This window comes from Apodemus sylvaticus, chromosome 10, assembly GCF_947179515.1.
Source record: "Apodemus sylvaticus chromosome 10, mApoSyl1.1, whole genome shotgun sequence".
NCBI classification, from domain to species: Eukaryota; Metazoa; Chordata; class Mammalia; order Rodentia; family Muridae; genus Apodemus; species Apodemus sylvaticus.
This window is the reverse complement of record NC_067481.1, coordinates 16,771,469-16,784,109: the sequence shown is the minus strand read 5'-3', so window position 1 is coordinate 16,784,109 and position 12,641 is coordinate 16,771,469. Positions and strand designations below refer to the sequence as shown.

The 12,641-nt window shown below is 42.7% G+C and overlaps 1 protein-coding gene across 10 annotated transcripts in view; it reads right to left on the bottom strand.

Annotated features, from left to right (window-relative positions):
- Strada (STE20 related adaptor alpha) overlaps positions 1–10,593 on the bottom strand; it is a 30,234-nt gene extending 19,641 nt beyond the window's left edge. The window contains exons 1-3 of one of the 10 annotated variants that reach the window (XM_052196765.1): positions 10,428–10,593; positions 3,871–3,950; positions 1,198–1,255 (exon numbers count right to left, since the gene is read on the bottom strand). In XM_052196765.1, coding sequence (XP_052052725.1) covers positions 1,198–1,255; positions 3,871–3,906 — 94 coding nt within the window. In that variant the 5' untranslated portion in view covers positions 3,907–3,950; positions 10,428–10,593. Of the gene's footprint in view, positions 1–1,197; positions 1,256–3,870; positions 3,951–4,297; positions 4,338–5,594; positions 5,807–10,427 lie in introns of those variants that run through there. The other 9 variants (XM_052196756.1, XM_052196759.1, XM_052196757.1 and 6 more) reach the window with 9 other exon arrangements.
- Between the last annotated feature and the right edge of the window lie 2,048 nt (positions 10,594–12,641).

Here is a 12,641-nt window from a genome sequence, read left to right as displayed (position 1 = left end):
AACAAGGAGTGGGATGCTGCCGCTGTGTTCTCGTCACTATCCGCTGCTCTGTAGGCATGGTCTTGTTATCCATCCCATATGCCTTTCAATTCCCTGATGTAGTCCAAGATGGCCTCAAACTCTGTGCTGCTTCTGTCTCAGCCTCCCGAGAGCTAGGATTACAAACAGGGGTGTGTCAACATGCCCAGATACTACTATTATTTCTACAGAGAGAACTTTTTCTTTGCCCTAAACTAAAATCATTATTTCCAAAAGGGCCGGGCAGTGGTGGCACACGCCTGTAATCCCAGCACCCTGGGAGGCAGAGGCAGGCGGATTTCTGAGTTCCAGGCCAGCCTGGTCTACAGAGTGAGTTCCAGGACAGCCAGGGCTACACAGAGAAACCCTGTCTTAAAAAAACCAAATCCAAAAAAAACCCCCAAAAAAACAAAAAACCAAAAGGCCCTACTTTGAAAAGGGCCAAATAGGAATGTCTGCACCTGTTTTATTTTTTTATTTTTTTTATTTTTTAGTTATATTAAGTCTCATGATTTGTTCTATGAAAATATGAGTCAACCAGAAATATATAAAAAAAATCAATTTTATATTTGCCTTGGCCTATTGTTTTATTTTTAAAGTGTGTGTGTATGTGTGTGTATGTGTGTGTGTATGAGAGAGAGAGAGAGAGAGAGAGAGAGAGAGAGAGAGACAGTCAGACAGGCAGACAGACAGACAGACACAAAGAGAGACTAGAGCCTGAACCCTGCTAAAGCTTGCACATTGACCTGAGTTCCTGGCCTTTTACTTCTCAGTTTGACACAGGGTCTCACTAATTTGCCAGAGCTGGCCTTGAACTTGGAATGCTGCACTTTCAGCCTCCCAAGAATCCAGAATTACAGGTTTTTACCACCACCAGGCCTGCCTTAGAGGCTTTGAAAATTTTAACTTAATAGTGTGTGTTCCAGCTGGACAAATACTTGTAAGAAGCACGCAGGCCTTTAACCGTTGCACTTGCTTTCTGACAACCAAGACAGGGCAAGGACAGCTGCTTGATTCATTTGCAGATTTCTGGAAACAAGGGATTAAAGAGGAAGCCTCATGAATCTAAGAGCACAGTTTGCAAAGGCTCTTCAAACTGCTAGTCTATAACTGACGCAGTCAGTAGGAGAATGGTGGCAGTTACCCTGAAATGGTGGTTAAGTGCCACGCTGTACTTACCTCCAAACAGTTCCAAATCTCTTAGACCCTCAACAATGAACTTTTCCGAGACCCACCGCTAAAGAGGAAAACCCCAAAGAGAGTTAGTATGTCTTCTAAGCCACAACAAAGTAGCTATCAGCCTTTAGAGACAAACAAGGCAACTATCCCACAAAACCATAAAACCAAGCAGTACAATAGGGCTATTTCCATGGAAAAGTAAGGATCTTGAAATTGGCTACAAACAATAGATTCATTCCTTCCTCTAGTCTAACCTTACACAGATGATAATTGGTTCATAAATGTGATTGAGGGGAAATACGCGGAACCGTCCCTAATAATGAATATTGTTTTCTCTCCTAAACAGAAAATATCTTTGGTTCCATCTTGTTTACTCCACAGACAGTCCTTACAAGTTATGGATCATAAATGCCCATTTGAAAAAGTATTACTAGAATTCAACATATAGAAAACATGAATAAAAATTCTTCACGAGCCTTTACTAGTTTATAAAACAAGACCTAGCACATTCCATGCTTTTCTTCTAATTGACAAAGCTTTCTTCTTCCTTTTGGTTTTTACCTTTTTGAGACAAGGTCTGACTCTTTAGCCTCGCCTGGCCTTAAACCCCTTAATCCTCCTTCCTCAGTTTCACAAGTTCTGTTGTTGCTGTTTTTAAATAACATCTATTCACTGTACGGAGGATGTGTTTCCTCCTGACCTTTCCACACATGCAGACCGTGACCATCTTAACAGCCCAGCACCCTCTCCTGGCCCCTTCCCCACTCTAGTCTGCAGGTCATCCTCACACTGGGGCCACCACAGGCCACGGTGACTTTCTGTCACCGTGTGGACACAGAGGCTGCTGGGGCTGCACCTTTACAAGGGTTTCTAACCTGAGACTTAACTTCTATAAGGTCCACAGGACTAAACGAGCACAATCATTGTGCACCTCACCAGGGCACTGTAGACCAGTATTAGGTTTCCACTATGCTAACCAGGGCTCCAGTTTCACCTTAAGCAGCACAGGTTAAACTAGGGATGTGGCTCATATTTAAAAGCAATGGAATCCAGGTTCTGTTTCAGTGCATGACTGGTGTTAGAGTTTGGCATGGAGGCATTCTTTCCACTGCAAGGACCTCAGGCTAAAGACTGGGTTACCTTTCTTCTGAATCACACTGAAGTCGATTCCTTACAGTGTAACTGTTTTTATATGTGTATATACAAGACAGGGAAGACTAAAGAACATTCTAAAATAAGGTATATAATAAGCTATGTGATATAATAGTAAGCTATATAACATATAACATATAAAGTAAATGATATACGTACTATAAAGTCCCTTTGTCCTTTCCTGTAACAATTTTTTCTGAATTAAAAAATCAAATTTAGGGGCTGGAGAGATGGCTCAGTGGTTAAGAGCACTGACTGCTCTTCCAAAGGTCCTGAGTTCAAATCCCAGCAACCACATGGTGGCTCACAACCATCTAAAATGAGATCTGATGCCCTCTTCTGGAGTGTCTGAAGACAGCTACAGTGTACTTACATATAATAAATAAGCCTTTAAAAAAAAATCTAATTTAATGTAAAAATTTCGATGCACTATACTATGAAGGATGATGTGTGCTTTAATAGTTGAGACTGGTAAATTCATCTCTCATAAATGAGAAATATTTAAATACAATTTTAAGAATCCATAAATATTAAGTAATTAAAATAAAACTCTATGAAATATAATTAAAATTTTTAATCATGATTGCATTTTAAAATTAAGTACCTGATAAAAGAGATAACAACATACTTTAAGAACAATTTAATTATTTATTTTGTTGTGGGAAGAGGGCGGTTAGAGGACAACATGTGGAATTCACGTCTCTCTTTTTACTGTAAAGGTCCCCAGGGATAGAACTCATATCTCCAGGTTTGAAGCCAGCTAGTGGCCCTTAAGTACTGAAGTCATTGGTGCTTCTAAAGAGGCTAAATCCAGTATTTGTCCTTAAGATCAATCAAATAAGTTTTATTTCTAAAACTTTTACAGGACAGAGTGGGAACCAAGTTCCCACTACCACAAAGTATATGTTGAGTTTTCTGAATTTGGGGAAATCGCAAGGATCACCACATCTGAGTGCTAAGTCTTCTCCTGGAAAACAACCTTCATAGTATCTCCCCTGTCAGGTGAGTATAAGGTCTTTGTGTGTGGGTGTGTGTGTCTGTGTGTCTGTGTGTGCACATGGTACATATGTGGGGATCAGAGGACATGGGAGTCAGGCCTCTCCTTCCATTGTGTAGGTCCTAGGGACTGAACTCAGGTATCAGGGTGATCCAAGCACCTGGACCTGCTGGACCAGCTCAGTAGTCCCTGATAAAAAGGAAGGCCTAACACATTCTTCAAGTTAATTTTAAAGACCCTTCATGATTTAGATCTGTGTTCCAGTAACTACAGTCGGACACTGATTTTAAAAACATAAACCCCTTAGAAACAGAAGCAAAGAGCTCTTTACCAACTATGTAACTACACAGAAAAGCCCAACCCATTTAACACGTGACCAACTGATTCATAAAATAAGCCACCTTCCTGTTTCTTTATCCACCAGAAATTCTAAGTGTCACATAAAACAGAACAACCCACTGTAATATCAACCCAAATACTTTTCAGAAAAGACAAATAGAGAGCCAAAAGACTGGGACACTCACCCTAATCCGCTCTGGTTTACTTACAAGAAAAGACATGGGTTCCTACTGTGTAGGCCTGATTCAATCTCAAAACCTTAAACCTAAAAGGAAAACAGAAACAGAGTTGGTTAAATTGCTTTTTATAGCAATATTTTTCCTCCTGAATCAGCCTCCTGTAGGTAGAGGCTGCCTCAAACTCACTACGAAGAGAATGACCTTGTACCCCTGGACGTCTCCACGCTCTGAGTGCTGGGAGTACAGGTGAGCACCACACCCGGGCTATGTGGGGCTCGGGGTAGGAGCTCTGCTGAGCAGCACTGCCTGCCTAGCTAAGCAGCTGCTCAACAAAATGTACTACTGGTCCACCTACCACCCGAGGCACACTACCAGATATACAACTTGCTAACTTCTGAGGATTTGTTTAGAAAAATGTTGAGTGACAACATACTTGGATACATTTGTCTAAGCACACCGTGAAGCTGCCACTTCTGTAAGAAAAGAAGTATGGAGTCAGGTGTGTTAGTACATTCCTATATTCTGAGAACTCAGAGGTTAAGGCTGAGGAACTGCAGGCCAGTGTGGGCTCCACACTCAGCAGGACTGCTGAGAGAATACAGGACAAGGTGGGGAAGATGTGGGGTGCAGTGAAACTTCTTCCACTTGGAGAGAGGCAAGTGTTAAAAGCCACAGGTACCAGACTTAAAGTGAGCTTCTTTTAAAAACACAGCGGGGGCGAGGGGGGACTGTCTGCCAACCCCAATACAAGAAGGCAGCAGAAGCTGCAGGCACGTGGTGTCTGAAGCAGAAAACTCTGGCTTTCCCCTCTTCTTTTTCTTGAGAGCAGGTTTCAGGTACCCAGGCTTTCTCTACAGCGGAGGATGATCTTGATCTGATCTCCTTATACTGGCCTATCTACAAGCTGGGATTGTGACACCATACCCATCCAATAATTTTTTCTTTGATTTAGTGAAATTTAAATATCTTAAACATAGGTGCAATCTTTAGTTTGAATTAAAATGTTCAGTAAATTGAAGTACTCAGCTCTTTCCTGAGGGGCCTTGGGCACGTTAGGTAGGCACTCTACCTGTGAGCCACTAGCACTGCTATTTTTGAGACAAAGTCCTTTATATAAGCTGGCTTCAAACACTTTTTTTTTTTTTTTTTTTTTTTTTGGTTTTTTGACAAACAATCCTCTTGACTCAGACTCCTAAGAGCTAGGATTACAGACATGCCAGCTGCACCTTTCTGAAAGTATAAAACTACTTACTGATAACATAATTGTGTACTGAAAAGATTCTAAGGATTCCACAAAAGAAAACACATTTTTAAGATGGGCGTGGTGTCGTATACCAGTAATCCCAGCAGGCATTCAAGGTCATATTTGCCTATCTGTGACTCTGAAACTAGCCTTTGCTACATGACCTGTGACAGAAAATAAAGAAGTAAACAGGACAAAACAAAACAAAAATTTAAACCTAAATACTGCATAGCAGACTGGCTGTCATGGCAAAGCCCTGTAATCTTAGAACTAGGGAAACTGGGACAGGAGAATCAAAAATTCAGGGCCAGTTTGGCTGCAGAAGAGATCCTGCAGAAGAGATCTCAAACCCAAACCCCAAACCAAAACCAATCTAAAAGCACACAGACATTCATCTGACTTTACTTTTCTATTTCTTTTTTTTTTTTTAAAGATTTATTTACCTATTTTATGTATATGAGTGCACCATTGCTGTCTTCAGACTCACCAGATTCAGAAGGCGTCAGATCCCATTACAGATGGTTGTGAGCCACCATGTGGTTGCTGGGAATTGAACTCAAGACCTCTGGAAGAGCAGTCGGTGCTCTTAACTGCTGAGCCATCTCTCCAGCCCTCCTTTTCTATTTCTTGTAGAGGAATTTTAATCCAGCAACATGGCTACTATGGCCATGTGGAGTAGAGACAGGCCCTTAGCACACACTTTTAAACCCAAACAATGAAGGTAAAGTTAGTTTGTAAAAGGAAACGCCCATGAAAGTGATGTCTAATTGAGTGGCAGACAAAGTGACAAATCAGAGAAAGATCTGATCGAATAGGATATGCCTAGCTCTCAGAACAGAGAGAAAAGAGAGGTAACTTAAAAGAGCAGCAGGTCCCGAGAGATGGAGAGTGAAGAGGCAGTTTTACTGGAACAGTTTTACAGAGACAGGTTGCAGACAAAGAACAAGCTAGATACAGGTGTAGAAAGAAGGAGCCAGAAGATTAGAACATATTGCCAAAGTTAATATGAGGCCAAGCAAAGCAATTCAGTCAGAAGCTGAAAAAAGCCAGTTTGAATCAGTCAGCATTGAGAGGTGTTTTGAGCCAGAACAATAGGTTGACCAGCCAGCCAGAGTTCAAAAAGAGCTAGAAAGGGTGAGCTTATTCAGCAGTAAGTCTCAGAGGCTAAAAGCATTCTAGACCTAGATTAGATTATCCAGAGGCTAGAAGCTTCCAGGACTAGGCCTAGGTTAGCAGAGAGGGGCAGTAAACCTTGGAGATAGCATTACATCAGGCAAAGAAAAGATACTTTAACAATTTCTACTTTGTGTGACATCAAGATCACTAGACTGCTGCTGGGCGGTGGTGGTGCACGCCTATAATCCCAGCACTCTGGGAGGCAGAGGCAGGTGGATTTCTGAGTTTAAGGCCAGCCTGGTCTACAGAATGAGGTCCAGGACAGCCAGGGTTATACAGAGAAACCCTGTCTCAGAAAAACCAAAAATCATTAGGCTGCTTCAAATGTCCTTAGAATATAAAACTATAGCCAGGCGGTGGTGGTGCACACCTTTAATCCCATCATTTGGGAGGCAGAGGCAGGTGGATTTCTGAGGCCAGCCTGAGTGAGTTCCAGGACAGCCAGGGCTAGACAGAGAAACCCTGTCTCAAAAAAAAAAAAAAAAAAAAAAAACCAAAACCAAACAAACAAACAAACAAAAAAAAAAAAACCAAAACCAACCAAACAAACAAACAAACAAACAAAAAAACCACTACAGTAGAAGAATAAAGCAGATGGCTATGTCATTCAAAACATAAATCCATTTTTATCAACAGCATTTAACACAATACACTGGCAAAGCAATATTCATAATTTACTGACTTGTGGTGCTAAAGATCCAGCACAGGGCCTTACAGATAACTAGAGAAGCACTCTACCATATAGGTACACCCCATCCTACATACAGTTTCACTATTTACAAGCAACAGTTACTTATTTTTAAAACTCTACTAGTCCTTGAGAGGGCCAAAGCTCTCAGAAGTAAGAATGAGCCCTCAGCTTTAGCTAGTGTGGCTAAATCCTATACACATTGTACAAACTGAAAATCTACTTTAAGATTGTTCATATTTACATTACAAGTATAGATTAGGAATAGCTGAGCTGTGTGGCATTTGCACAGCATGCCCAAGGTCCTAAATTTAATATACAGTATAGAAAAAATTATTTTTAGTTTTATTTTTCTTTACCTAAAAGAGTAGTTATGATACTGAGGTTTATAAACCTCTAGGTTATTAAACCTGGAAAAGGGTGTGGCACTTCTAACTTGTCTTAAAAACCAGAGTCTATGTTGGTGTCAGGCACTGAAAGAGAACCAGGCAACCTCATCATCCTCAAGTATGTATACCCTTTTAAAGGGCCCTGGTGCTCGACACACAAATGGTGTAAACTATATAGTACATTCCAGGAAGCACAAAGTGCGACCTTAACTAGTTATGGAAGTGGGATGCCCACCAAGAAACAGGACTGGGAAATAGACAAGGAATGAGCAACTTCTTATAGAATTCAGCAAAAGCACTGCTAAGTGGTAGTAGGCCTGGAATATCAAAGATGACTTAGAGAAAATGGAAATTCCAGCCTGGCGGTGGTGGCGCACCGCCTTTGGTCCCACCACTAACTTTGGTCCCACACAGGCAGGCAGATTTCTGAGTTCGAGGCCAGCCTGGTCTACAAAGTGAGTTCCAGGACAGCCAGGGCTACACAGAGAAACCCTGTCTTGAAAAAACAAACAAACAAACGGAAATTCTAAGCCAAACCAAAGAGCATCTGCTGTCTTGTGCAAAAGTGTATCACCAACTTCTACAGCAGTGTATGCCATACAGGAGTCAGTAACACTACACAGCTGCCTGAGTGTGAAACACTCTCTAAGAGCATGAGGACCATGCATGCTAGCACATGGCTGTACTAACAGGGAACGGAAGAGCACTGGAGGCTTTAAACAGAAAGAAGACACACAATGGCGGTCTATGCAGTGTGCCTTACATCTTGTGTCCACAAACCACTTACAGACCTTGTGAAAATGCAGGCTGCAGTTCAGAGGGTCTGAAGTGGGCTGGGAAATTCTAACTTGCACCCTGGAAACGACAATGCTGTTGCCATATGGTATCAACTAACATTTGAGAAATCTTGTTTGGAAGAACAGTCCAAGAAATGTCAATCTATGAAGGAATGAAGAAAGGGAGGGGTAAAAATAGCCCGGAGAAAAGCAAGCTGGTTAGAAAACCACTTTCCTGGAGTCTGTAGCAGTGTGGAAACACCAGGAAACAGATGGATGGCTAAGAATGAACTATGAAGCAATCGCAGCACCATCCCAAGCTATCTAGTTCATTCTCTGCCCTTTGAATAATTTGCTTTAAGATGGGGTCTCCTACGCACAAAGTTGCTATGTACTTGACAGTGACCCTGAACTTGATTCTTCTGCTTCCAAGCTCCTAACTGCTAGGATTACAGGCCTGCACCACCAAGCATTTCTGGGGACTGTTTTACAAACTCTCCTAGATATGTGGTTGTGTAGTCCCTGACTGAAAACTGCAGACTTGATACCTTATCTGGGTACCCATTCTATAGCTGATGTGTGTGTTCTTGAGTGTTCGGAAAATGATTAATATGATGCCATGGGACCAATGCCAGAAATGGGAAAACTCGAGGCAGAAGTGGCTTGAGCGAAAGGATAAATTAAAATATTTATCCATTTAGTGTATGTATAAGAGTGTATATTGAGGGTGTGCAGGAGGGGAGCACATCAGATGTCTTCCTCTATTGATTTCTGCCAAGTTCAAGTTTAACTAATATTAAACATTTAACTAATATTTAACTAATATATTTAAATAATATTAAATATTAAACTAGTATATTTAAATATTAAACTAATATATTTAAATAATATGAAATATTAAACATTTAACTAATATTGAATCCTCAACTAATGTTGAGGATTCTCTCTTGTAAGAAGTGGAGATAGCAATTTCTGAGAAAAGTAGCAGTGATGATTAAAAAGAGGTTAAAGATGGCTTGGTGGATTTAAAGGTCAACAGCTAAGGCTGTAAAAGGGACAGAAATCCAAAGCGGAGAATGGGAGCTCATGTGTGGAACCTCAGCCCTCAGTGGACAGAGACAGGAGATCAGGAATTCTTTTTTTGTTGTTGTTGTTTTGGTTTGGTTTTTCGAGACAGGGTTTCTCTGTGTAGCCCTGGCTGTCCTGGAACTCACTCTATAGACCAGGCTGGCCTCGAACTCAGAAATCCGCCTGCCTCTACCTCCCAGAGTGCTGGGATTAAAGGTGTGCACCACCACCCGCCCAGCCCAACACTATTAATTGCCTCATTATCTCTTCCACAACAAGAAGTAGCAATAGGAAAATTCACTTGCTTGCTGACTTTTTTTTTCCCTATTTTTATCACTGGTCCTCCAAACTTCATGTCTGAACTATAAACACAGCCACACTTCTTCTAAGAAACCTAATTACTGGGTGAAGAGAGCTGACCAGTTCAGTACTAAAACTAATGGCTGAACTATCAAGTTCCTGTACTAGGCAGAAGCAAGTTAGCAGTTTTTTTTTTTTTTTTGGTAGTGTTGGGAATGGAAAGCAGGTCCTCACTAATGCTAATCAGGCACTCAGGCACTGAGCCTCCAATTGGTTTATCACCTCTGAAGGATCTAAGTCGGTCTCAGGTGCTGGATAAGGTTATCTGGATAAGGTTATCAACTAGTTCATGAAGACCCATCCAAATATTGGAACATGGTTCGACCTCAACGGGTATTTCAGTAAGACCGATTCCAACAGTCTGGAAGGAGTCAAGTTGAAGTACCTTCGGGTCTTAGCAGAAGATTGAGTTGCGAAGTTATCTATTTTCTAAAATTATCAACAATTTTATTTAGTTACTCCCCATCTGTCATGCTCACTGCCACCATACTGGGTCTCCAAAACTGCTGGGGATACTTAAGACAACGAAGCTCTTCGTTTTGACCAAAGCAGAGGATAGCCCTGATCCTGCTTCCATATGAGAACTCAAGCCCATGTGGAAGCCCCGGAAAAGGCGGGGAGGCCATGCAGGAGCCAGCCTCTCCGGTCCGGCAACTCTGCTCAGCATCTCCCCAGCAAGGCCCAAGCCTAATTTTGCTCTCAGGCTGTAAGCTCAATGCGGGAACCCAGGTTAAATGAGGGCCAGAGGAGGGCGAGGGTGAGCCGGGATGGCCGCTTGAGGCCCACCCCCGAGGAGATGGACTCGGAGTCGGGCGAGAGGGACTGGCCCTGGGAGCGCACCAGGCGGCCCCGCCACCCGGTACCTGATCTAGGAGTCAGAGCGCAGTACCGACTCCGTCTCGGCTCCGCCTCCTCAGTTTTGTAGCCGCGCTGCCGCCAGGCCGGTTGCTGGGAGGGAGGTACGCAACGTGCCATGCGCAGTGGAGGGATCCAGGGAGACTGACCGAACCTCGCTCCTCCCGGAAAGGAAGCCCCGCCCCTTCACGGAAGATGCTCCTAACCCCGCCCCACGGAGGAAGTCCTGCTTTGCCCCACCCATTAAGGAAGCTCCGCCTCTCGCCTCCAGCGAAGGAAGTCCTGCCTCGCTTGGCTCTCGGAAGATGCTCTGCCTTGTCCCCGCCCACGAAGGACTCACTTGTTGCCTAGCCTCACCCATCCTAATAGAGGAAGCTTTGCTTTTCCCCAGGGAGAGCTTCTGCTTGCTTCCCACGTTACCGGACACGATAGAGCCTCAGTCGTTGTGCCGGAGACTTATTAACTAGTCTTTTCCCCTTTGCCGAGGCCGTTCCTTATGTAGGACGAAGGCGGGTTTCCCCAAGTATGTGGAAGCGAAAGTCCTACTAGCTTGTCTTTGTTGCAGTACAAAAGGGCCCTGAGCTCTGTATCCCTCCTAACCCAGCTATTGATTTGGCTATCAGGGGTATTCCCACCCCTCAATCCACTCTGCCACTCCCAAATCATTTCACCCGGTTGGACTTCAATGGGAAAGCACGTCTTTCTTGGGTCTCTCTCAGAGAAACAAAGATGTCCCTCAATGGAGGAATAGATACAGAAAATGTGGTATATTTACATAATGAAATACTACTCAGCAATGAAAAACAATGAATTCATGAAATCCTTAGGCAAATGGGTTGGAACTGGAAAATATCCTAAGTGAGGTAACACATTCACAAAAGAACACACATGGAATGCAGTCCCTGATGAGTGGATATTAGCCCAAAAGCTCTGAATGCCCAAGACACAATTCACATATCAAATCATTCCCAAGAAGGAAGGAAGGGCCCTGGTCCTAGAAAGGCTTGATGCAGCAATGTAGGGGATTACCAGGATGGAGAAGTGGGAGGGGGGTGATTGGGGAACAGGCGGAGGGAAGAGGGCTAATAGGACTTATGGAGAGGGAAGAATCGGGAAAGGGAAAATCCACTTGGAATGTAAACAAAGAATATAGAGAATTAAAAAAAAAATAAAACAAAAAACCAGAGAAACAAAGAGGAAACTTACCCTTTGTGCCCAAAGTTCCTTCTCCGTAAAGCACAGAAAATAGCTCAACAAATGAGAGCTATCTTTTTTTGTTGTTGTTGTTGTTCCTGAGCCCTTCATAACTTTTTTTGGTAGTGAGTTATTTTTGAGATAGCATCGCATGTTGCCTGGACTGGCCTTGAACTCAGAGATGAGCTTCTCTCTGCCTCTGCTGGGATTAAAGGCTTGGTACTGTGTCCTCTATTAGTAGAAACCTGTGATGAGTTTGCCTCTATGAAAAGATAGCTAGCAGGTGCCAAAGCATATAGAACTAATAAAATGAGCACTCCATTTTATCATGAAGTGATTTTTAGTCACCTCAGTTACTGTGAGGTGAGGGTCCAATACATGCATGTATGTACTGTCAAGCAATGAACACTTGTTTTCTTCTAGTTCTCACAGATTAATACCGGTCTAATAACTTCTAAGAATGTTAAGTTTGGTCACATCAAACAGGGACTTGAAAACACACACCACCATCACCCAAGGATCTCATTGTTTTACACACAGCTGTAATCTTGCCCAGGGCTTTTAGCATCCCAAATTGCAATCTCCGTCTCAAAATATTTCAGTGTCGAAACTTATGAATTCACAAAAAGCAAGGGAGTGGAAGAAAACACAGTTTCTGTCAGTTCACATGGTTTTTGGAATCCAGAATATTAGGGAAAGCGATGCCTGAAAGGTGTCAAGCTTTGGATTTTTTGTTTTTTTTTTATGTTGTGTATTTGTACTTGAATGAACTTGTGTATGTATACTTGAATGTATGTATACAAACCACGTGTGTGCATCAGCAGGCAGAGGTCAGAAGTTGTCATACCCCCTGGAACTGGAGTGACAGTTGTGGGTGCTAGATCCTTTCCAAGGGCAGCAAGTGCTTCTTTCTGCTGACCCATCCCTCCAGCCCCAAACTTAGTTTTGAGGCAGAGTCTCACATCTAGTCCAGGCTTTCCAGGCTACCCTTAAGTTCGGTGAACCCCATCTCTTCTGGGATTACAGGT